This window comes from Leptosomus discolor, chromosome 2 (genome assembly GCF_034619465.1).
Source record: "Leptosomus discolor isolate bLepDis1 chromosome 2, bLepDis1.hap2, whole genome shotgun sequence".
In the NCBI taxonomy this organism is placed as follows: domain Eukaryota; kingdom Metazoa; phylum Chordata; class Aves; order Leptosomiformes; family Leptosomidae; genus Leptosomus; species Leptosomus discolor.
Genome location: NC_141392.1, coordinates 53246714 through 53272071, shown reverse-complemented (window position 1 = coordinate 53272071; position 25358 = coordinate 53246714). Strand labels below are relative to the sequence as shown.

The 25358-nt window shown below is 37.2% G+C and overlaps 1 protein-coding gene across 1 annotated transcript in view; it reads right to left on the bottom strand.

The window, feature by feature from the left end:
* Window positions 1–2764: 2764 nt before the first annotated feature.
* Window positions 2765–25358, bottom strand: part of UTRN (utrophin) — a 397724-nt gene continuing 375130 nt past the window's right edge. The window contains exons 68-76 of the mRNA XM_086461077.1: window positions 24239–24277; window positions 23929–23994; window positions 22820–22885; window positions 16109–16267; window positions 15471–15714; window positions 9006–9114; window positions 7441–7527; window positions 4485–4507; window positions 2765–2855 (exon numbers count right to left, since the gene is read on the bottom strand). Of these exons, the coding sequence (XP_086317203.1) occupies window positions 2847–2855; window positions 4485–4507; window positions 7441–7527; window positions 9006–9114; window positions 15471–15714; window positions 16109–16267; window positions 22820–22885; window positions 23929–23994; window positions 24239–24277 (802 nt within the window). The 3' untranslated portion in view covers window positions 2765–2846. The remainder of the gene's footprint in view (window positions 2856–4484; window positions 4508–7440; window positions 7528–9005; window positions 9115–15470; window positions 15715–16108; window positions 16268–22819; window positions 22886–23928; window positions 23995–24238; window positions 24278–25358) is intronic.

The following is a 25358-nucleotide window of genomic DNA, read 5'->3' as shown; positions in this document are numbered from 1 at the left end:
AGGGAAAATGTCATCACTTAGACACTTGTGTGTTACATTTGTTGGAGTCTGAAAAAAATATTAGTATTTTAATAAATACTAAACATGAAAACAGTGCCAACTATGAGTATAAGGAAACAGAATTGTTAGGGTTGGGAACCTTTTTCCCTCCTTTCAGCACAGTAGTTCTAACAGAGTCAGTAACACTATTTGCATTAGTTTAATGCAAATACTTAATATCAGCACATGGAAAGTACTTATTTCCTGATGTATACCTAACGCTGTGCTTCAGCTGAACATGTTCACCGAATGCCATCAAAACTTGAAGACTAATTTACAGTTCTAATATTTGACAGGGCTTCATGCATTATTGCTGTTTTGTAATATGTATATATAACATTTTAAAAATAAAGCAGTCTGCCTCTCAGTGATCAAATTTAATATCTGTCATAAAACTGTGAAGCATTCCAGAATAAATAGCTGAAGATGGAAAACTGGAGAAAATATGCACAGATTTATGGGGAGAAAACACTGCTTAATCTCATTTATATAAATGCAAACCACACTCCAAAAATGCTAGCACATAGAAATGGACTATCACAGTACTCCTGTGTTAAAATTAATCTGCTTCAGAATGAAATTTTCAGCATTGAGCAATGAGAAGTGCCATCCTTGGAGACCACAAAACTTGAAAGAACTCCATACTTTTTCTCATGTTACAGCAATATATTCCTTTTATTTATTATTGTCTCAGAGGAAGAATGTTACAATGTAGTGTTTGAAGCAGCATTTACTTGGCAGCAGAGGACAAAGGATGCATACAAACACAAGCAGAAAAACAACTTTATACATAACCTCATATTCAGAACAAAAATAAAAGCCACCAAATTCACTACTGAGACGTTTTTTACTTATGTAGGGGGGGTATTTTTCAGGATTGTTTGCCTAGAGAATTATGTAGCTTGATAAAAGCAAAGTACTTTGCAGAGAACAGAATATAAAGCTATTTCCAATACTACTCATGAAGATAGGTCTGAGGTAGAAAGGTGGTCATGGCTTTCCTCTTCTGTAAAATGTGGGGTTTTTTCTTCTCAAAAATAACTACTCTACTTTTTTTTTTTTTTTAATAAATGAAGCATTTATAGGAGCCAGCATCATCTCCTCCCACCTTGACAATTTTGCTCCACTCACTCAGGAGTAATACTCAGCATTTACACAGAGCTTTTCAGACACTTACTAAGCAAGCCCTACAACACCTTTGAGAGGCAAGTACTACCATCCCCATTTTACAGATGGGAAAACAGAGGCAGAGTGGTTAAATAATTTGCCAAAGGTTCAGAAAGAACTGGTACCAGAGCCAACAGTAGAACCAGGTCAACGCTGCGCCCTTGAGCAGGAGCAGTCCAGGAATGGATACTGTGGGTGCAGGACAGTCTAGTTGGCACCACCTCACAAACACACTAGAAATTCCTGACCTGCTGTGTTACTGTCCTCTAGCATTTTTCGATAGCAGTAGAGAATTTACAGCTCTTCCAATATCATTTTGAGATTTTTTTTTTCTTCAGTAATAATTAAGAACAACACAGTTTAGTTTCTCTCCACTATACATGAAATATATTGCATGCAGTTTTACCAATTAAAGATATGTCCTGAAATTAAAGCAAGTGTCCATGCAGCATTGTAAACTCTGTGAAGGCGTTAAAATCTCTTATGATAATTTTAAAACTAGAGATCAGCTGATCAGTGACATAACTTTCCCGTAATTATCCCTACTTAAAGTACATAAATAAATGATTTCAAAGATAAAGATGAGTTGCAAGATTACAATGCCATATGATAATATCTAAGTGCACTGTAGTTTTGAAGAAAATGTTCCATCGCTCATAGTATTGGAAAGGGCTTTCTAATTGTCTCTTCACTTCCAAGAGGCAGACAGAAGAAGGGGATCTCACGGAAATGAGCTTTACTTCACAGACTGTAAATTCCAAAACTTGAAGCAAGTTTGGCACAGCGGGGAACAGCAAAGCTTTGTCTCTGAACATAGCTGGGAAAGATTACACTAACTTAGACCTTACTAAAAACAACTTAAGCTATCGTCTAAGTCCTCTTTTTAGCTATCTCCTGATTCAAAGTAAAGTAAGGCTTAAAAAAATAATCCTCCAAATGGAGTGTGTTGGCTGGAAATGACTAAAAGAAAGTTAAAAATACCATTTTGGTGCATGAGGATGATCATTACGACTCAAAATGAGAGTTTACCTTGTTTAGTGGAGTTAAAATACTGTAGCTTGCACCCAACGGCAATTTTTGTTAACCAGTAACAATAATGCAGATTATGGGAACTTCATATGCCGGTCCTGAAAACAATTCAAGGGTATTCTGAAATCTGTGTGGTCAGATGGTTAGCATATAAATAATCAGTACAGAATATTAACTGTGTGAGAATATAACTAAGGGTATTTTACAATGTAAAAGCAAAGAGCTAAAAGGAATGTATAAATGTAACATTTTGCTCCAAACTCCTTATGCAGTTCTCTTTACGATTATCAAAAAGAACGTATATAAAGCCCCTGCCCCCTTTTCCCGCGGCTGTATATTTATACAAATCAGTGACAAGTACTCCACTGCTCATTAATTTACAGTTGCATAGAAAGGGAAGAAGAAGAAAAAAAAAAAATACTATAAAAACAACATCCTCATCTTTGGGTATTCAGTGTTTTACTATCTCAAGTAGAACACGCAGTCAGAGCGAACAGCTTGTTCCGGGGTCCCATGCAGCCTTCTGATGAAGTGGAACTCATGATCGGTGGTTTGTAGAAGAGGGCTGTACTGCACATCAGGAAGCACTGGTCAACGTCCAAATGAACACTTCACATTGCCTGTCATGATGAGAAATGTCTCCGTCAGTACCACGTTAACACACACAGAAAGCTCTAGGCTCGGTTTAGTTAAGGACTCTGGTGTCATTTTACAAACCCCCTGCATTTTAAAAATTTAGATGTAATGGCCCAAGACTCAGGAGATCATGGAGGTAGTTAAGAGAACCTCATTTTACTATACTGCAGTATTTAAAATTCTTGTTGAGTAAGGCCCAGTGGATGTTAGTCTACAGAGCTGTAAATATGACTTATAGACTCTCCATGTTCTGCACCCATAGAAAAACTGTTTAGGCAAACCACTGTCCTATCTAAAGACTAAGTGGTAAAAATGGAGAGTATACAGAGTCTGGATGTGGACTCAGCCCCTTCAAACACAAAGCTTATTTCCAGGCTCCTGTTTCAGGATTCTGTTCCTGAACAGACAAATGTGCCTTCTCTAATGGTTCTAGAAAGGCAGATTTGCAGTGAGACTATTTGGGAATCATCCTGTATTTAAAGAAAAAAAAAAAAAAAATCAAATGCTTTTCAGGAAGAGTAGTATTATTCACTGACAACACTGAAAGCTATTTCTGTGCCTGTCTAGTGGAAGGATTTTGTGAAAATGCTAGTTTAATTCAGTAATTTAACTTATCGAGAGACTGAAACACAACGTCTGAGTTAACTGAGTGCAGGACATGATTCATCCCACTCTCTTTAGAAATTCTGGTTTGGAAGGACAATTCTGCTATCCCAGAGACTGTAATCCAAGAAAGTGTTTGCAGAACAGTATTTCTGAATTTCTGGATATTCATTTTGGGGAGGTCTGACCTTGCAAACTGTGGATTAATGGACAAGGTGAAGCAATTTGGGGCAGTAAATAGACTCTTTCCCTATCACTTAATTCTTCTGAAGTCTCTCACAGCAATTTGTGGAAGTCTTTGAAACTTAGTTAACAATGAAACTTTCAAAGAACTCTGCAATGACACAAGATTATGTCATTCTCACTTGTCATATGTGAGCTCCAATATCAACCTAAACCTATATCAAGTGTTTTTCCTATTTCTATTACTTATAACAGAGATTTAACTGAGCAATCATACCTGTTAGATTTTTCAAGAACAGGTATCTAAATACCAAATTGTTCTTCACATTTTTGTGAACTCTGGAAGTAGCCAAATTTCTGCTTTGGGTTTGTAAACTGGTTGCCTATCGGGAGAAGGCAGCTTAATCTAAAGCCTAAGATGCTGTGTGGCTCTTGATCCTTGTGCCCTCGTGCCCATAGATCCTGAAACTGAAGCTATGGGCACCAGGGCACAAGGACATATGGATGTCTTTGCAAGAACCAGCTTTGATCTTGCAAGCTGATGGTGGCTTGAAACTAATCGGACCTGACTGATTCAAGCTGATTTCATCTGGTCAGCATCCCAGAAGTGCACACCATAGTACCTTCGGCAATGCCTGAACTAGCAGGGATTTTCTGCTAACTGGGCTATTCCAGAATCTAGCCTTCCTGTTACATCTAGCCTCCAAATAGGCCTCTAGGGAAAAACATAGGAAAAAACCCAACTGGCCACTTTGCTTTAATGGAACTTTTCCACTTGCTTTGATTTGCTTCCAATGACTATGCAAGTATGTAAACATGTCTCATACCTGTGGTCTGCCAGTGAAATTTGCTGCAAATGGAAAAAAAAAAAAAAAAAAAGAAATTTAGAAATTTATACAATTCTGCATCTTGGCAGTTTAAAAACAAAGCCAGTATCAGGAAAATATGTACTACATAAGAACCTTTAAAAATATAAACATTTAAATAGAAGGGTGTTGTAATGGTCTATATGTAACTTTCTTCACAAGTTTACTTTTCTTTTAACAAATTTATAGCATTATGAATACATAGATGAAAGGGTTGTCAGGCACTGGAACAGCCTGCCCAGGGAGGTGGTGGAGTCACCATCCCTGGAGGTGTTTAAGAGTCGGGTAGATGTTGTACTTAGGGACACGGTTTAGTGGTGTTGGTAGAGCTAGGACAAAGGTTGGACTTGATGATCTCGATGGTCTCCTCCAACCCAAACTGTTCTATGATACGAATTTTTCCTTTTTCACTCCTTGCAACCACATAGACCTATGAGTGGTGTACAGTAACATCGTCTATTCAGAGTGCTCTGTTCTGGAACTCACTTGGACACACAGGCAAGACCGCTGGACAGTGTTGCACACCTGCCTAGTTCTGAGGACCAGCCTCACAAATAAGGAAGGAAAAGAGGCATTATATACATAACCAAAGGATCTGGGGAGAAAAAAACCCAACAAACCCAAACCTCACCATTAAGAGCAGTGCTGGCCTTACTACATGAATAATTGCTTCATAAGGGATATTTGGCATAAGTAGAAATACTGATTTCAAGTTTAATTATAACCTGAAACCCATAAAAACAAATATAGCAAATAAGAGGAATCTATGTAAGGCTTAGATGCTAGTAACTACTTAATGAAAGCTGCGGCCAAGGTAGGAGACACCAGTAGTGATGAGGTTCTGAAAAAATAGCTTTTTAAATTTTTTTTTTTCTTTAAGTAGATATGATATGTTGAACATGAAGGCTGTTCTAATAAAATTTAACTTGAGTATAATTAAAAATGGATAAGCATATTATTTTTTTAAAGTTAGGGATACAACAATGCTCTTAAAACAGATTGCCTAGGCAATGGAGTCCGCTTCCTAGGCAGTGGAGTCTGCTTCACTGGAAGTTTTACAGAACAAGTTAGACAACTGTCCATCCAGAAAGACAGATCCATCAAACAGCCACGGGAAAAGATGATTGACTAGACAGTCTGCCATGGTCTTCCCTAGCAAAACTCATGGAGTTTAATGCACTCTGTTGGGAAGGCCAGACTAATGATCCTCGTTTCAGGCTTCTGAAACAGTATATGAATCTTACAGCGTTCAAAAAATGTACTCTCAGTAAATCTCACAAGTAAGTGATGTTACAGAACGACTGAAGAGGAGCAAACATAAGTAATACCTACTAATTGGGGCATGCTGGTTTTCTGATTTCTGCAGCAGCTTCTCATTGACAAAATCACATGAAATTTGGAACTGTGACTTCTTTTAATCTTAAGTGCACAGATACGCTTCACAATATGAAAGTATGTGGGGCCATGGTTTTCACTTATAGTCCCTTCCTGCCTCATTCAGCATATTGTTTAATGGATATTAAGATTTTTTTTTTCCCCATGTTACCTGGTTGCAGAGAACAGCCATCATTATCAAGCTTGGCCTGACATAAGGCAATTTGATTTAAATTCATTTGTGCCACACGACCAGGTAGCTGTGTACTTCTTATACGTGCAAGACAGGAATTTGCAAAACCAAAAATTGATACTTGAGTTGCATCTTCTACTGATTTGTATATACACACATGTCCTTGAGTTGTGCTGAGTAGCTCCACTAGCTGTTGACTTAAAGAAGAAATGCTCCTTAGAATCAAAGCCTTAATTTACAAAACGATGGGCTCTGAACTATTGAACTCACTGAAAATCTCAAAGGATAGCTGAAACAAGACCTTTTTGGTAGATCTTAATTTGCTTTCTCAAAATGTGCAAAGTGCATCTTCTGTGATACAGCTCTTCACAGCCAAGCAATGTACATACAAGAGATCAAAGGGGTATTTTAACTGGGTTTACGGAGTTTACAAAATAGAACAGAGTTCAGTCTGGAGGCTCCCGCAAGAACTGGGCACAAACACCCTCCCTGTTGCTTGTGCCTTTTAAAACTGACCATCATTATTACATTTCATTTCAAAGAACTGTTGAAAGTTTAAGAATATGTCAGTTTCCACTACTGTTTTTCTAAGGCAGAAGAGCTGAAGTTGTAGATATGTATGTGTGTATTTTTTAAAAATACAATGATTAACAAAGCTGGCACTTCATACCCCCCCGCCAAGACCAACAATCTATATGAAATATTGCTGGAAACAGAGAGATAGCTGCTCACTCTTATGAGTGCAGTGACACTCTGGAAGGAACAGGATCAGTGAAAAAGTATGTCAGCTGATATAAGCCATGCATAGGAAACTAATTGGTTTTCCTTTTGATCTCTCCTTAATAGACACTGAATAAAACATCAACTTTCAATGCATTTAAGCAGGAAAAGGTGTTATGTGTTATGTTAACAGTTATTTCCTCTGGTCAATTAGTTTAATAACTAGTTCAATAATTAGTTCAGGCAGTCAGGATCGGGCTATGGTCTCCCCCTGTTGCCTAAGGCCTTTTATTAGAAAACCAGCATTCAGAATTTCTGAATCTACATTCACAAAGTTCCACATAAGGATTCTAGGTCTCTTTTCCCTTATGTGGGCACAGCTGAAAATACCATATGGAACTATAGGCTTCTCTTATAGTGAAACACTTCCACTTAAAACATGAGAGTATTTGTTTATTTACCTTCACAAATAATGTCTGTTGAGGACCTTTAAAGAACAGAATTATGTAGCTTGCATATCTCGACAAGAAATCTCAGAGATATTTTTTTTCCTAAACAATACCACATTTTCCTTCAAAACACCCCCTCAAATTCAATGCTATACTCAGAGACATATTTTGTTACACTTACAGCAGCAAGCTGGAAACGTGCTGTTGATTTGCTCCATAACATCTGTTAGATCTGTGTTGGTATCATGAGGCGGAGCTAACAAGTCATCTGCAGATATGACAACGAAAAAGAGTGATGAATTTAGTAACAGGGGGGAGAGGGGGGGAAGACAACAACATTCTGAGAGGTGTTCTCATCCAACCTTCCAGTCAAATGCTCCTTTATATTTCAAGGGAAACTACTACCTGAAGCCCTCGTAACTTAATGTGCAGGAACTGTCATTGACAATTGCCAGCCTTGGGAGAGGAGGTGAAAGTTACATTATTGATTTGCAGCAGAACTCATTTCTCTTTTATTAAAGCTTAACCATTGCACCCAAGATTTAAGTAGAAGAAATTGCCAAGAAGGAGCAGTACATAAGAATTTACAGTTAAAATAAATAAAAGGTTTACAAGGTGAGGGAATTACAGTCAGTAGCTGCTCAATTAAAATTCTGTTCCATTTTCAGATGATTTGTCATTTAACTTTCAGAGCAAATACACCATTCTTGTTCTGAAAAAAAAATATTTATCTTTTATATGGTCATTATTCAATATGTACCAGCAATTTCACTAATGTTAAAATTCTCCTTGTCATTTTCAAAAAAATGCTGCTTAAAATCAGCCAAGGGAATGGTTAGGGAATACAACTGGCTCTGCTCCTGGCAGCATTATTAGACAGCATCTATCATAAATCTACCGTTGCATTAAATCAGACTCAAAGAACTTCCACATTTTTCCAGACAAACTAAAGTAAAAACACATGTCAATGCTGAATGAAAACCTTCCAGTATGCAAGAGAATATTTTTTTTCTGTTTTCCACAGAAATAAAAATATTTTTTTAACCTATAACACAATGTCTTGAAAACAAAATCAGAGAGGAAATTGCACTTAAGATAATTTGAGAAAAATCTTTTCTTTTTCCTCCTAATTTTGAGCATTCAGTGGTCTGTGGTTATTTCTGCTAATTCCCAGTGAAATCAATGAGTTTGACATAGGAAAATTTAAAATAATCGTTCAAGAGAGAAATCCTCTTATGTGCAAAGGCTGCAACTTAAATACGCAATAATTCCTAAAGATGTGAAGTCTTTGAGGGGTGGGGTCATCAAAATACCAGGATAAGCAGAGGATACAAGAGAATTTTTAAAGCAGCCACGAGGAAGCTTGTTTTTTACATGTTCCTGTATCTGACAGATTACTTTGGTGCATGCATGTACTGTAGGACAATCAGCTGTTGGCCGTTTCAGTCCAACGAAATCTGGTTCAGTGCACAAGGACTTGCCCAGTAAATTCACTTGCTCAAAATGGGATGGGACCAAGGAGTCTATCAACAGAACCCCGTAATTCAGAGTCACATGGATGGTTGTGATACTACAGCTGTTTGCAAGTGTGGGGAAGCAACAGCTCCAGCTGCAGTAAGTCTTGTTCCCAGCAGCATTACAAAGATCAGCTCCTTTTTATTTACAAATCATTTCAGACAGACCAACAAATTTATTCAGTAGTCACCTACAGACCCACGCAGCATATTATCTGATCAGAACGCTTACCTGTCTGATGAAACTGTGAGCTTGTCTCTTGCTCAAGCGGGTAGCCGAGGGCAGAGTGCTGGGGCGAAGCACAAGGGGAGGCGCCATTAACTCGGGATTCTGACTCAGGCTACATTAAAGACAGTAATACCCACATTTAGATAAATTGTATCTGCATAATTTAAGTGTGGGCTTGTATGCAGTCATCCCACCCCTTTCCTTTTTTATGTGCTCTTTCTTGTTTGTTCTCCAAACTATTGAAAGTTGGCTTAGGTCTATGCAACCTTTAGAGGGGGAAAAAAAACAAACCAACAACTTGTTTAAAGAAAATTTAGACTTAAGTGTAATTCTTATGAGACTCCAGTTGATAGTCTTCTTAAAACCAATGTTCTGTTGTGAGCATGCACCATAGAAGCACAATGTTATGTACGACCCAAAAAGTCTGCCAAGGTTCTCAGTCCAGCTACACAGAAAGACTACACAATGGTATTACTGGGGTTGTATATATATGTATGGATATATGCATACATATACACAGAGGACATTCAGCTCAGGTGCCCTAAGAAACTTTACTAGGGTGATGGATCATGCTCAGAAACCAGTGTTCAATCATTAACATTTTTGCAAGACACTCAGCTTCGTTGTGAAGGAGAAGATACAAGATTCAAGAGAACTTTGTTAAATCTAAAAAGTGGTAGCTAGTCATCACTCCTTCTGACACTGCTTCTCCATAACGTGGAGAACACCAACTTTGCAGGAAAACCATCTACTATGTAATCTCCAGAAAATTATGAGAAGGAACCCATATACTTTGAAAACTGTGTTGTAGGCAAGCCTTTCTGGGCTCTTAAATTCACCTGAAGAATCAAACAACTAAGTTTTATGTTACATTTTGTTGTAAACATGTATTTGCTTGAGATTATGTATAAGTATGCATATATGGACACAAAACAAGGAAAGACCATAAGACTTCTTCACTGAAACAACTCAGAAATATTGGAAGGGAACTTGTTCAGGCATGTTTTTTCCTCTTTTCCTTCTTTCTTATAAGAAATCCTTTGAGGAAGAAAGTAGTAATACAGTATTTTAGCTCCAGAAGTGATTGTTCTGAAAAATCAGAAGCATGTGAAATAGCATTTACATCTGAGGCAGTTACAGTATCTTAGCTGAAATGGTTACCTCTATCATTTATCTTTTTGATTGCAAATCATCAAATGACTTCCAAACAGCTTAAAGAGCAGATCATTTAAGTAAATCTGTCAAAAGCAGATACAGAAGTAACCAAACAAACAAAAAAAATCACTACTTTTAAGATCTTTTTGAAACTGATACTGAACAAGTACCTAGAACAGCTATGAGACTTGATGCAAAGAGGTAATACACAGAATGGTAATTTGTGCATGTTTGCTCCTTTGCAGCTCAGAGGCTTAAGTGCAACATTCAGTTTTTTGAGACAACTTCATTTAAAAAACCCAACCAAACAAACCAAGAAACAAAAACTTCAACAAAACTGAAGATTGCTGAACAATGAAAGGCACTTTTTCTTCCATACACAGTGGTGAGAAATAGAAGGAAATGTTCCCTTGAGCACTCAGTAAATCTTTTTTTCTCCTCCGAATCTTATCTCTCTTTCAGCATGACAATACCAACTTCCAGCTTTGACTAAAAGAATAAATCAAGAAATACTGCTCTGCACATAGAAGACAAAGAAAAATGGAAATTTTTCAAGCCAGCCAAAGATTTTACCGTCAAGACGCTCCTATGAACGGTGAATGCCTATCAGGTAGCTAAGTAATTTGCTAGATCAGGCTCCAACCCAGCTACAGGGTCTTGCTAAAATGAGTATGGTAATTTTAAATAGGCCAAGCCCAGGGTAACTAATCCCAGGTAATTATGTATAGCCAGGAACCTCTGTTCAGGAAGAAGTTAGAGCTATAATGGTAAAGAGATGAAGCAAACTCTTCACGGGTTAAGAGTTACTTCAGTACAGAACAACAAGGCTAACTCCAGCGGCAGAGTAGCTGCTTGCCTGCCCCACACAGAGGAACAGAGAATTTGGATCATCCAAAATGCAAACTTGCACCCGGACTGGATCTCTGTCCCTCTTCGAGCAGTAACTGTGGACAAATGGCGCAGAGGTGACTGAGGAAGCAAGATTGGTCCTGGACTTGATACAAAACTGCAGTACAGCAACACACAGGCTAGATCAAAGATAGTGAGGCACTGCAAAGTCAAGATTAATTAGGATAGAAAGGAGATGCCTACAAACTTAAATGATGAGTTAGTAGTGAAGGTTATTTAGTATCACTTAGGAGCGCTATTGCAAACAACAAAAGCGCCCTGCAGATCATGAGGACTCTAACCAAGACTAAACAAAACATACTTGGAATACTTTACATTGAGGTACCATATATTGCTGCAGCAGTCAGAATGAAATATTGCAGCTGGATTTTAAAAAAAAACATAAACCAACAAAAACCCCTTCTAATCACAGGACAATGTCTGATGACTTCATTTTCATTTAAATATACTGATGTTACACTACATAGATCCAGCGACTGCAATAACAGGAAAACCCAAATCAAACCAAAATTCTTCTTCCAAAATCGGGACAGTACAGTTATGCAGATGAAGAGTTGGGCTTGGAATAGAAAGTGAAGGGTTCTGGTGGTGGCATAAATGCCTTAATATAATAATCAGATACTGAAAAATGTTGAATGCTAAATAGTTGATGATACAGCTGCACATATTTATACGATTTAACAGTTTTACTGTGAGAGAACCTGAGAAAAACCTAGAAAATCATGTTTTACTTGACTCCGGTTGCATAACACCTACAAAATCCGATCACTTCCATCATCAACCCCCTTCAGCATCATGAAGTTCAAGTACTCCTATTCAAAACAACCTAGCAGACAACTCTTATTCCAGAAACCATGAGAAAATAGGCCTAGATGTTACTATATGCCTGCTGCTTCTTCCTGAATAAATAAAGCGGAGATACCAAGCACGCCTTTATAGGGATAAGGGTGAAGTTTCCAACTCGTGTTTCTGGGAATTTTCAAACTTCTTTTTATGCAAAACCAAATAAAGATATAAAGGGACAGAAAAGTTCTTCTCCATAAAACTCTGAAATTGATGGATTTTTCTGTATTACAGCAGTTTTTAAAACATCTCAAAGGAGATACTAATTTTAAAAAGTCCTGATCTACAGAGCCTTATTGCCCTGTGCTTCTGCTGGTGTCTTTCCCAAAGAGCCTGAAGTGTTCTGTGGCTTAATGGATAGATAAGACATACCCATTCCTCTCTTGACTTCTGTTGCTTTTGTTAAGAAACAAAACAAAAAGTGCCCTCCCCACCTCTGAATCACAGGAAATCTCAAAAAGCTACAAAAGAAACAAAGCCTTCTCTGCTCTTTTGGTAAAGCTCCTCTGTTTTTAGTTGGAGAGGGAGCTGCAGTCCCTATTTACTCTTAAGAGGCTGATCACATAGCCATTGACAGATGATTTTAGCTCCCATTAACTTCAAAATCAAATCCAATACAAAACCTCGATTCAGTAGCTCAGACAAGCAGACAAATATGCAAACAGACATTAAATGCCCTTCATAATATGCCTGTCTTCTACTTTGCACATGCAGTATCTAAAAGGGCTAAAGAAAGAAAAATTAAAATGGATTCTTTGTTTTTTCTCTGTATGATTAACATGTTGGTATCAAAGTTGTCACATGCCAGTTCTGTTTCACCTTCCTCTTTGGCACTGTAATCAATCAGGCAGACAAAAATGACAACATTGTGTGACAGCTACCAATCCTTTGGGCTTGCTAAAATAAAAATAGTATGGTAAGCTCAGAACTGTGACCTGAAGTAGGCAAATCCGCAGTGAGGATGCATGCATATTTCTGCTAAAGGTGCTCTCTAAAGAATGTCCTAGAACGCTCTCATCTAGATGAAACAGCTGCTACAGGAAAGTTTCCATTTCATTAATTCTCTAGCCAAATATCTGTGTTTAGATAGACTCACTCCTTATCTTTTACAGAGAAATGTCCCAGTATTTTAGATTCAGTGGCAAGTTATTAATCCAAACAACAGTCAGGAGGCTGAGTGAGGAGACTTGCTGTTGACAGAAGAGAGAAACAGAGATGGCATGACATGCCAATCATGGCAAAGAAATTGCTCTAAGACAGTTGTGTCCTTTAATGCTAGTAATTATTATTGCAGGAATTACAGAGTTGTTATATATTTTGACATCGGTACTTATGAGAATCTTCCATGCAAATCATCCATCTCATTAATGAGAAAAGGTATTCCTTATATCCACCAAAAAAATAATTGAGACAGCCAATAAAAGCAAAAGAAACAAATAAATACACTTAGATCCTCAGCTGGCTTCTGATAAAGTCCTTCCCCAAGCAGTGAAAGAGGTAAAGACTTTCGTAGACAGTAATGGCCTATGTGACAGAAAGACATTCTGAAAAGCTGACATTTTTTTCAGAAAGTTAAGGGGACAGTAATGGGATTCAGTGCCACTTCACAGTTGTATTAATGTAAAAATAAAGAAGTTTCAAAGAATATACACTAAAAATTTGAATTATTTACAATTTCTGAATCTCCTTCAGAGGAGTAGCTTCAGCATCCTTGGAAGCTTGCAAAAAAATCTGCTTAGTGGCAGGTCAAAAAACTCCCACTTAAAAAAGTAAGGATGCATATAGAAAGGCATATTGAAATGTCACAGATATAAAAGTGATAATGCACATCATCTTGTATACTTGACTTCGTACCAGTCACTTCATTAAAAGACAGAGGAGAAACAGGAACAGCATAGGAAATGGCACTTGGAACAATCAGAAGCACGGCATGGCTCCCACAGAGGCAGGAGATTTCAGTCAGGAAACAAAAGAGCAACAGTATATAGTAAATGAGGTGTAAATGATCAGAAATATTAAAAAAGGTCATCTCTGTTCTACCTTAACCGATCAGAAACCACAAGCTCCAGAATGGCCAGAAAAATCCAAAGGCAGAACTGACAAGAAGAAACTACTGCCCCTCTGCCCATCCACTTTACTACAACACATATTGTGGTCTTACTAAGAATGTTATAAGGATATTGAAAAGACTACAAAATTATAAGTCTATCCACAGTTACGTTACAAAAAAAAAGAAAGTTTTAAAGGGTGAACATCTTCCTGCTTTAAGGACTAAGCTGAAAGTGACGGTGGGTTTAGCATTTCTGCTCTACAGCTCTTTCTTTGCAGATTTTAAACCCTTCTCTGAAACACTTAGCATTGGCCACAGTTCTCAAGATACTTACTTCATGAATTATTGTTAGCAGTTGCACCAGTTGTTCCCTGCTAAATATTTAAGCTACGCAAATACCGATTAAAGATGCTAGAATAACAGCAACAACAACAAAAATACTTTGCTAGAGGGGTAGGGAAGCCATTGGAGCAAATGCATCATAATGCCATTCAGCCAAAACTGCCTAGAAAAATGACAGTCAGCCAGCGAACAAACAAACAAAAAATATCTTTATCACTGTAATGACAGTATCATCTACAGCAGGAACTTACGCCGTTTTGATACCTGGTTCGGTATCAAATGCGGCCTATTTCTTGGCCTAGTTAAATCCTTCGCTACGTACAGCCAGTCATCTGACTCATGGAAGGCAGGAATCATTTGCCTTACTGTACTCTGACCCAAGTGTAAGGATTATCTAGGAGAAAACACCCATACAAATTTCTCTTCATCATTCAAGCTTTCACACACGATATAGTACAAACTAACATCTCTAACAACACCTTGTACATGTTGCTGCTGTTATTTTTATAATCGACATGCGAGTATCCTGCCTTAAAAAACAATCAACATCTTTCCCCCCAACAAAGCTACCCTACGATCTCTAGCTACTGACATTTGCTAAAAGGCTCTTGCCTTCAGCATTTACTTGTGCACAGACCATTGTGCTGTAGCTTGTTGGTCTAAATATGCTAGTCAAGAGGAACTAGATTTTTAATGTAATTAATTGCTCCTTTGCATTTTAGATGTATCTTTGGCTATCTGTCTTTGGCATACTAAGAAAAGTTTTGGTGACTAACTGCGACAACAAATAATTTAAGAAAAGATTGGAAAACTGATGTCAAATACAGGGTGCAAGCGGCAGCACTACTTGGAATAGGGTATGTATTTTCTTTCCCCTGCTTTTTAATCCATGAAAAACTATTGCACTATTTGTATTATTCTCAATGTTTCATATGTTACCAAGATCACTCCAGCACTTGTAACCATCTTGTGCTCATTGGACTTTCACCATGATTTATAGTAGAGGGTAGGAAAAAATATCTCTTTGTCCTAGAAACGACCAAGTGCAACAGAACAAACCAGTGTGGTGAAAATATCTGTAAATATCAGTAAAATTCCAGTGCCTTTGTTCCACCAAGAAATCCACTGTGCAGAAACAACACAGGCGAAAGACATCAGTGTACACCTACCTGCTCAAGTAGCTGCCGTAGCCGGTGGAGCTGAGACTCCAACTGTTTATTGTGATCTTCCAATATCTGCATCCTTGCTTCCAGGCGACCTTTATGTTGCCTCAGGAGTTTAGCTTCAGCAATGAGCTCGGCATCCTCAGAAGCATGCTGAGGTGACACAACGGAGTCAGGAGGTGATGCAAGAGGGTTTATTCCTCTCCGAAGATGTTGCTCCTTCAGTTGCTCATATTCTATCTGCAGACACCTGGTATATTGAAAAGAGGAGAAGAATGACAACTTAATCATGCAAACTAAAATAAAAAACTTCCTTAGATCAAATGATGTTATCATCACCTCCAACTAAGAACACAAGTAGCTCAATACAGATAATGTCTTGTGGTTTATGGGAAAAAAAAAAAAACAACATAGACCAATAAAGTAGAGGTGACACTACAGTGTTTTAGCACAGATCCACCCTCTTCTACCTAACAGGGTCAGGCTACGCATGACGTATTCCTTGACTAATTTTTTTTTTTTTTTCCCCCTAAAATCATGACTCCTAGGTCCATCTTTTCTCATCTCCAACAGCTACACATAGTACATGCATGGCTCAAACAACAAGGTGACAATTCAGACACTAGGTAAGACGATTACGAGACCTTTGCTCTTCCTCAAGGTCAGCAATGATGCGTTCCAGCTCTCCTCGCTCTTCCTTTTCCACTGACTTGAGTATCTGAGCAGGACTCTGTGGCTGACTCACAGGCGACTCTCCTCCCAGCGTCTGACAATACTGCTGGATAAGGGCATGCTCATCCTCTCTAGAGCAATAAAGCAACACAGATGAAAACAAAAAATAGCAAGGTCGTTATATGCAAAGTATTTATTTTCCCAGTAGAAGTGTAATGGGGCTTTTCAAGGGGCTTTAAAATTTCCTGTTAGTCAATTTAACATCCTTCATCACAAAAGATCCAAATGTACAGTCTCAGTCGAATGAATAGTTATTTAGAAAGGTATACCCTGGAACAAACTTCTGTGGTGACAAATAATCTATAAATGCATGTACAAGTAAAACACATCAGGTGTTTTACAGACCATGCACATTGATTGGGGGTTTTCCTCAGGAATAAAATCAAGCTCTTGGGGTAAAGGGAGCAAATGTGTGTGACAGGAACAAATGAGAGTTGCAAACATACTGTTTGTGTAAAGGAAGACCCTATTTTATCCTGCTGAACCAAGATTTTTTGGTAGCTTAGTACATCAACAACCATTTACAAGCATTACCAGTATTAGGAGCAAGACAAAATAATCACAGATGTAAAAAATACTGATTCCTGGTGTCTCTCTCTTAGACACATACTTCTTTCTTCCAGTGAAATGATTTGGTTCTTTGTAGTACTGCTTAAGACAAACTTTTTACTGAAGACTCATCCTATGGTAGAACAACACTAAACTATTTATTCTCAAGGATGACTGTTCACTATCTACCCAAAGCTATCCTGTGTGTCTTCCATTTTCCAGCTTGTCACTGAGATTTGAAAATCTAGACTATTACAATCAAACAAATGTGCATCGAGTAACACTATACTGAAAAAACATGAACCAAAACAAAAAAAAAATTAGAGCCTGTGACAGTTCTACACACTTTAAAAGTTCATGGCATTCTATTCCACATAAGTTCATTTACGATATAAAGGTTAAAAACGGTCAGGTATGAAGAAATCCTTCCACAAAGCTCTGGTTGCATATCAATTTCCTTCATCTTATCTTTTGTGATTAACCACCGGTTTGCAGAAAATTTACATGTAAAATTGAAAAAGGAACCTAATTAGTGAATTCTTCCGCTTTATACAATGAGTTAAAAGTTTAAAGGAAATAATGTACATTTACTTATTTCTTATCTGTCTTGGCTGTAGTCAGTACTACACTCATGAGAAGAAATAATAACATTGATCTTCACATGCAAATGAATAAATGTAATGAATTTTTCATTAAATATTGCTATATAATTAAAATATAATTGGGCCTGTATGTGCATTTGAGTTCCTCAAAAATACAGGGGATATCTGACAGTGTTAGCTGAAAAAGAAACGGAACAGTGCTCCTTTTTTCCCTTACCTACAGAAAAAAAAGCCTCTAACTGCTTTCTCTTCTCCACTTGAGAGATCTCAGGGACACTCATCATCACTCGCTTTGTTATTTCGCATTAGTCTAGTTAAAACTAAAACAAAGGCTAGTGCAGTTAATAGAGTTTGGATCAGCTCCTAATGTGGTAATGAACACTGCATGGTACTTCTTCACCCTTTAACCATCTTGATAAATAAACCCCACCCCTTACAACTAAAGTTTTGCCAAAGTGATGTAAAACCTTTCGGAGCTTCAAACTCTGTAATACACAGCAGGACTTCTATCACCCTGCAAAGCATGCAGAATCCCCTCATTGCGACCAAAACAGCTGCACTAAACCCTAAGTTCTGGGAGTTTTAATCTCACATCTTCAGCAAGCACAGAAACATTGTTAGAGCAGACTAGAGAGAGAACACAGCTTCATTATCTGTGTTTCAAAACACTGTTTACATATTAATTTAAGTGATACAGCATAACTACACGTGCATCCTTCTTTTATGCAAGGGTGTTGATGTTGTCAGGAAAGGTTCATGTGATCAAGCAGTTTAGTCTCGTTATTTTTAACCAGGCATCAAAAAGCTGCTGTCTACATTTTAAAATGATAAATTAGTTTATCAACAGCTATGTAGGTCATCAGAAATGGATTTTTTTTTTAAATGGGGCTCTGTAAAGCTGGATTAATTATATTTATTTGAATTCGTTAAACCTGAGATTCTGTCAAGATTTTGCATTAGGTGTAACTCCATTTTTTTAATGAAACTTATACACCCTTTAAGAAAGAAATCACACAGTAAATACTTAGATACTTTCGACTGTATTCTGGTCTAGTAGGTGAGATCAAGACAGCTAAATATGGATTACTTTATATTTTGGACTCCCAACTATTCAGGCCAGAAAAAATTTCATTTCCCTCCTCTCCCACTGGTTCAGAGTTTCAGAAACTGTACAGGACAGACTCTGAATATTGACCTATCATTTTTTAGGCATCACACCTTGCAACTTACAGCAGGCTTTTCAACACGTTGGAGGAAATGCCTGATAAAAAAAGTCTTCTGAAGAAAAAGTGTATTTTTACTATGTGTTCCACCTCTGGTCTGTCTTGAAAAATTACTAGTTCAAAAAAACAGAACCTTGAACCTGCACCAACAAACCTCACAACTTTAACTACGGCAGATTCATTACTAGCACAGGAGTCCCAGGGAAGAGCTTCAAAATGACCTACAACATAAGGGAGCGACACATGCTCTGCACCACAGAAACACTTTCGAGAATCTGGGACTCTCTTCTGCAGAATTGGTTGGGGATACAAATCAGCAACAAAAATAAAAGCACATCAAAATAAATTCCTCATCCTTTCTTGGTGGTTATTCTCCTGAAGACCCTGCATGCTTTGAGAAAAAGCTAGGAGCATACAAAGTCCTTCAATAGCAGAGACTGTAGTTCCTTTTTAGCATTTCACCATAGTAGAAAGCAGTAAAAATGACATCGCAGGAGGTCAGACTTGAAAGAACTACATCTCAAAGGAAAAGAACACCCCAACAAGGAAACCCAGGGAAAATGGCCTTTGAAATATCCTATTCTCTTTGTCGATACGTATTTTCAAGACATCTATTCCAAAACATGCATTATTCATGGAGGAAGCAAGAGGCAAATCCAGACTACACTGTGGAAAGAAAAATTCAGATTTCCCGACAGTCACTTTTCATCACTGTATTATTTTATTTGCTTAAAAAACCAGATTGTTAAATTAGATTTCAGACAGTATGATGTGTTTGTGAACCTCCTTCATTGACCATTTTCATTTTTTCTGTGTATTCATACTAAGCATCATGCATTCTAGTCCAAATAAAGCATACCTTGATCTACTGATGCTATGAGAAATATTACTATAAAGTTCAAGAAGGTACTTCAGAATATTTTTTCTTTAACTAATTTGTCTTCTCCTAATTGTGTCATCATGTGGCACTAATTTCTCATTGTGACAAGATGCCTTTTAACCACTTATGTCAAAGTATTCCACTACTACATACTGTGTTCGACTGGCAACACATAGAGTTCCAGTGCCAGCTATAAATACCACTGGCCTTCACTGCTTGTTCCTACTCCTGCACCTGAGTGCACAGCTCCCTAACAAACAAAATTTCAGATATGTTCCCACTCTGCCTTCAGTTGAGTGTGAAGTGGCACCAACAGTGCTGCAGACATGATGATAATTGGTAGTAAAGGCATTAACCAGAAAACAGCATTAAACATTCACATTTACACAGAAAGTATTTATACAATGCCCAGTGCAATTAACTTCAGTATGGACTAGATATGGTAGTCCCTATATTGCAGGAGTAAGAGTTATGTTCTTGTCCTATTTTCCTAACATTTTTTTTGTCTTTTCATTCTACTACACCATGATTTGTAAAATTGTGAGCTGTAGCTTTCTGTTAGGCACACAATTTATCATTCTTTGTTGCAAAGACTTCATTTTTTCCTTATGCTCATCTTCACTTGTGAAGAGGACAGTCTGCTTTAAAGATGTAGATGTTTTTGCACAAAATAAAGACAAAGAAAATTCATCATAACAGTCTAGCCTAAACATTTAGAACTCCCTAATGCATGGAGAAGATGACATGAAGCAAAAACCTTTTTATTCAATGTATTATACAAATATTTTTCCAATTGAAGAAAATTAGTTTTTTAAATGAAATTCACATAGCTTTAGGGGAGGATAGGGTTAGAAAACCTTAGTTCGAGAGACAGAAATTGTCATAATGATGTTCAAGACAACAGGTTAGCTAAAACCCAAGAAATTTCATTGAAGAATATTTTCGTAATCAAATGGCATATTGCAAAATATTCCTGCAAAAAAACCCTCATGACGTGTAACCGACAGTAGAAGTTCTCTTATTGTCATTCAAATGTGGAAGACTCCTTACACATACTCTTTGGAGCATGAACAGTTTTAAAAGTATCATTGATGAACTTGTGAACCAGACAAGACCAAAGCAGTAACTTTCCAATATTAAGTGCAACTATGCCTCTCTTCTAGGTTCACAGTAAATTGAAGGACTCTTAAGGACCAATAAAAATAAGATCACGGAACAGAACTCCAATTATGAGACACAGAGAATTTGATTTCCAAACAAGTGATAATCTCCTGAATGTCTGAAAGAATACCATAAGAAAATGAGATTTTGCTCAGCCAGGTTTACAGCAGGGGCATCTGAGCTGAAAAAACGTGCATCCACATTTCAGATTGATCCTTCAAATTCAGTCTCTATAGAATGATTACACCATGCTCATTTCTGTGTCAAATTGCATTTAAACATCAAGAACAGAGCTAAACTATAATCCTAAATTCCCAATGTTCCAGCTGTAAGCAACTTACGATCCAAACTGGGATCCAAATTGCATAGCTCTGTAGATTCCTGGAAAAATTTCTTCACTGAAAGGGTTACTGAGCATTGGAACCGGTTGGCCAGGGAAGTGGTTGAGTCACCATCTCTGGACGTATTTAAAAGGCTTGTGGATGTGGTGCTTAGGGACATGGTTTAGTGGTGGACTTGGCAGTGTTAGGTTCATGGTTGGACTCAATCTTAAAGGCCTTTTCCAACCTAAATGATTCTATGATAACAGTTTAACTCCAAACTTTAAACCACAGTTCTCCAGAATTTTGTAAGTGCTTCAGTATTTACCTTAATGAAAGCATGCGTTATTATCTGCAAATAAAACAGAAGGTGCCATTGGGTACCAAGTTACTATCTTGCCCTTCTTGGCCTTTAAATCTCTGTATGCTTTATTTGCGTAACAGTCCCCTTTTGACAACAGGACTGAGATGCGAATTCAGAGGTCCCCTCACATGTTGGTACACAAATTCACCATGCTTATTCTTTTTCTTAAAATAATGGTAATTTTTATAGGTGAGCAGGGAAATTGCATTAAAATCAACAGCTAATGCGCCAGGAAAAAATTAAGCATATACACCCCCTTTTAGCATTGGGATGGATGGTTGTTTGGTCTTCGTATAGGAGTAGATTCATTAATTACAAAATACACAACTCAAGTGTATGAGCATTTAGCTGCCTTCAAGTTTTCACCTTTCCTGAAAAATAACAGTAGGTTTGCTGGTTGTTTTTTTTTTTGGAAGGGAAATCAAAAGGGAGTATTTTGGCTGCATTTCTCTCACTGGTGAGCATACCAATGACAGAAACACATGAAAATAGTTACACACGAAAAAAGTTTTATTAGATATGTAAATAGAGAGAATTAAGCAGAGAAGAGGAACCATTTAAAGGTGGTCACATGTGCTTCTCTGAAGCAAAGCATTTTAAATTCCAAATTTTGAGTACATTCATAAGTAGAATAATTTCATGGTCTGATTTTAAAACAGTAAATGAACATATTATTGAGAACAATAGCATTTTCTAATTAAAGCTGAACAAGAACAATTTCTGCTTCCTCTTTAAAAATGCTGATGATATTCATTAATAACTTTAAAAAGGCAGAGTCCTACTACACTGATTTGATTTAATTAACAGAACCAATGATACAGTGAGATTAAAACATTCGTGTATTTTTACATTGAAAAAAATCATATTTAATTCATCAGGAATTCAAGGGGTTCTATGCTTTCCAGGTTCACCAATGCTTTTTAATGAGGTCTTTACAATAAAAGTGACACGATTCAAAAAAGAAAATGGCATTGATAAAACTAATGTAGGACTATGTTTATCTTCTCAAGTACAAACAGATGGACTAGCAGTCAGCAAACTGAAATATAAACAAGAAGAGGCAACACTGTTCCAGCTCTGCAGACCCTTCAGAATATCAGAATATAGATGATTTTTATTTTTTTTTTTTAATGAGAAAATTGTCCTGGGAGTTAGCACAAGCTTTTGACCCACTCCATTGTCCACTTTGACACAGAAGGATTTATTTTCTTTTATACTATGATAACAGCAGAAAAGGAATACAAACTGGAATCTATAGAGCCGTGACTTTTTTCCAGCTGCATGAAATATCCTCACTTTTGAAGCAGAATGGCTGACAAATGTAGAGCTCCCTTATAACACCAAATGAACATCACCAATTACTACAATTGGTGCTTGGAATAATGAAATTTATGCAGGCATCCTTGGGTTTACACTTAATAGCTTCTTTCACTGGGACTAAGACCTGTGCTACAACTTATGAACATTGTACCATGCACATACAACCAAAGTACCGGGCAGCCTTAATGAGTACAAATTACTTACACGCTTCCTGTGGTGGAGCTGCTGTCCGTGAGGAAGGAGCCATTGGTCCTTTCCATCTGTGCAAGCCTGAAAGGCAGGGGAAGACCACGACTTTCAGAGAACATGTCGCACAATTTAAACACAGAGGCAGTGTGAAGATGAGTTCTATGTAGAAACAGCTCAGATACAGCGATATTTGTATACATGAATAGGAATAAACTTCTAGATTTTGTGACAAAAACCTATAATCCAGAGGACTTATGAGAAACTTGTGCTGTGATTAACTAATTCTACATGCCAAACAACAAAGAACAAGTATATTTTCCGTCTCTAGTATAATTATCATTAGCACCACCACAACTCTCATGGTAAAATTAGTTAAAGAGATGTTTTCACAGATGGTTTTCTTTTTGAATTTTATAAAGCTAGAGTAACAAAAGAGGATGAATACTTTTTAAATATAGCACATGCAACATCTGAAATTACGCTTGGCAAAGAACATCACACTGTGGACAGACAAGTCCTGGAAAATAACACAAACTCCAGTGTAATTACAGGGAGTCATTGCCCATGGTTCCTCATTTTGGAAGGAATTAATCTAAAAGGACTGGATTATTATGCAGTATATATAAGGCCACACAGCTCTTTAAAATCACAGAGAAATTTTCTGTCTATTCAAGCTTCTAGGAAAGATATACCTTATGTACGTAAGACATACATAAAAATCTAGGAACACTAAATGCTGTGCACATATATTGTCAATCTATCACAGAAGAAAAAGAAACCCTGGGAATCAGGGAAGAATTGTATATTCAACAAGTTCAGTTTATTTCAAAGGTTGAAAATTAACAAACAAAATGAAAACAGCGTATTTTAGAAATAACACACAGTAGTTCGGCAACAGTTTCCATTCTGTATGACAGATGATAGATTTAGCGCATGCATTTTACATTTAATACGATTGTATTCAGAAGCTAATGAATTAAAAACATTTTACTTCTGAGTACAGAGAATGGTATATTTTTAATAAATAATGTCCAGCGAGTATATTAAAAACTGCAGGAATCAATCACAAAATGAAGTGTACTGGTTAAAAAATGTGTACTGGTTAGAAAATGTGCACCTCTTACCTAGTAGCATATTGCTCTATCCTGGAGTGTGTGTCATCATGAAACAGCTGTGGAGACTGTGAAGGACTAGTTTAAAAAATAAATAAATAAAAAATTAGTGTTCTCTAAATCAATCCATGATATAGACAACATTATTTTTAAAGTAAATTAGACTGAGGACAAATAAATAAATTCACAATATTGCTGAGGGGGTTATTGCTTTGGGTCAGCCATGCCCTATAGCTCATGCACATCAGGTTAGTCGCAACTGAGCTAAAAGAAAATAACCAGTACACTAAGCTTTCCAGACAAAGGGATTCTGCATACTCACTCATATTGCTCTGGCCACATACTGATGAGAGTGATAGGACTGCAAGACAGACAAAAAAGGAAAAAAAAGAGAAATAAAGAAACAAACTATGAAATAAAAACTTTAGTGTCATTTAAGCAAGAGAAAGCTGGAGAAGCACAAAATATTTTAACCATCAATCCACCCAGATTATATGAATCAGTAGCAACTGATGTAGAGAAGAGATAGCCATAGATACTGCCATGAGACAGGAGACTGACTTACATACTTCATTTTGTTAAACAAAAATCAATTTAAAAAAAATACTAAGTCAGTGTTATTGATTAAACTGCAGTTAGTAAACCATAATCAGTTCATTTAAATTCTCCTCAAGTACCAGGGCTTTCATTTTAAACTAACTAGAAAATCTATTTACAAAAAAACAAAATTGGGGGTGGGGGGAAACAACAACAAAAAACCCACCATAAGTCAAAGTAATCAATGCATATTTTCCTTCTGCATAAAAACAATCAGAGGTAAATACATATTCTATTACTTGAGTAACTATTCAGGATTTTTTATTTTCTTTATTTTTTTATTTGAAGGAACGTATTACTGAGTTTTGCCACCTGCAAGGGAGAGAACCAACACCAACAGTTTCCTCAGCATGATGCTGGCAATTTATCTGTATATTTCCCAGATGACTGAACCAAGAGAGTTTTATCCTGACCTGTGATTACAGTTTTGACATTCCAATTTCTGGCACCATTGGCAAACTTTCATCACATCAAAGCACCTTTGCTGTCCTGTGTTGGTGGCAGCTGAAGACTGTCTCTGTGAGCAACATTTTAACACTTGAATGTGTGTTGCTTCCTTAGAAGCCAGGCCATCGATAACATCAGTTTTCAGATTACTTGCTCCTGTTTCTTAAACCACTAATGAGTGAGGTTTGTTTGCTTATTGTAAACAGAATGTGCAGTCCTCTGGTCATGAAAACAGAGTGTGGACAACAGCACTGGGCTGCTGCATGGAAGCAGAGCTTATACGTTGAAGCTTCACGTTCGCTGCTGCTAGCTAGGCGGTGCGGTGTTCAGACGATACAGCAGTACTGCAGACTCCAGGATGTCAAGGGAAGTCAATCTATGAAACTACTTTCTCGTGC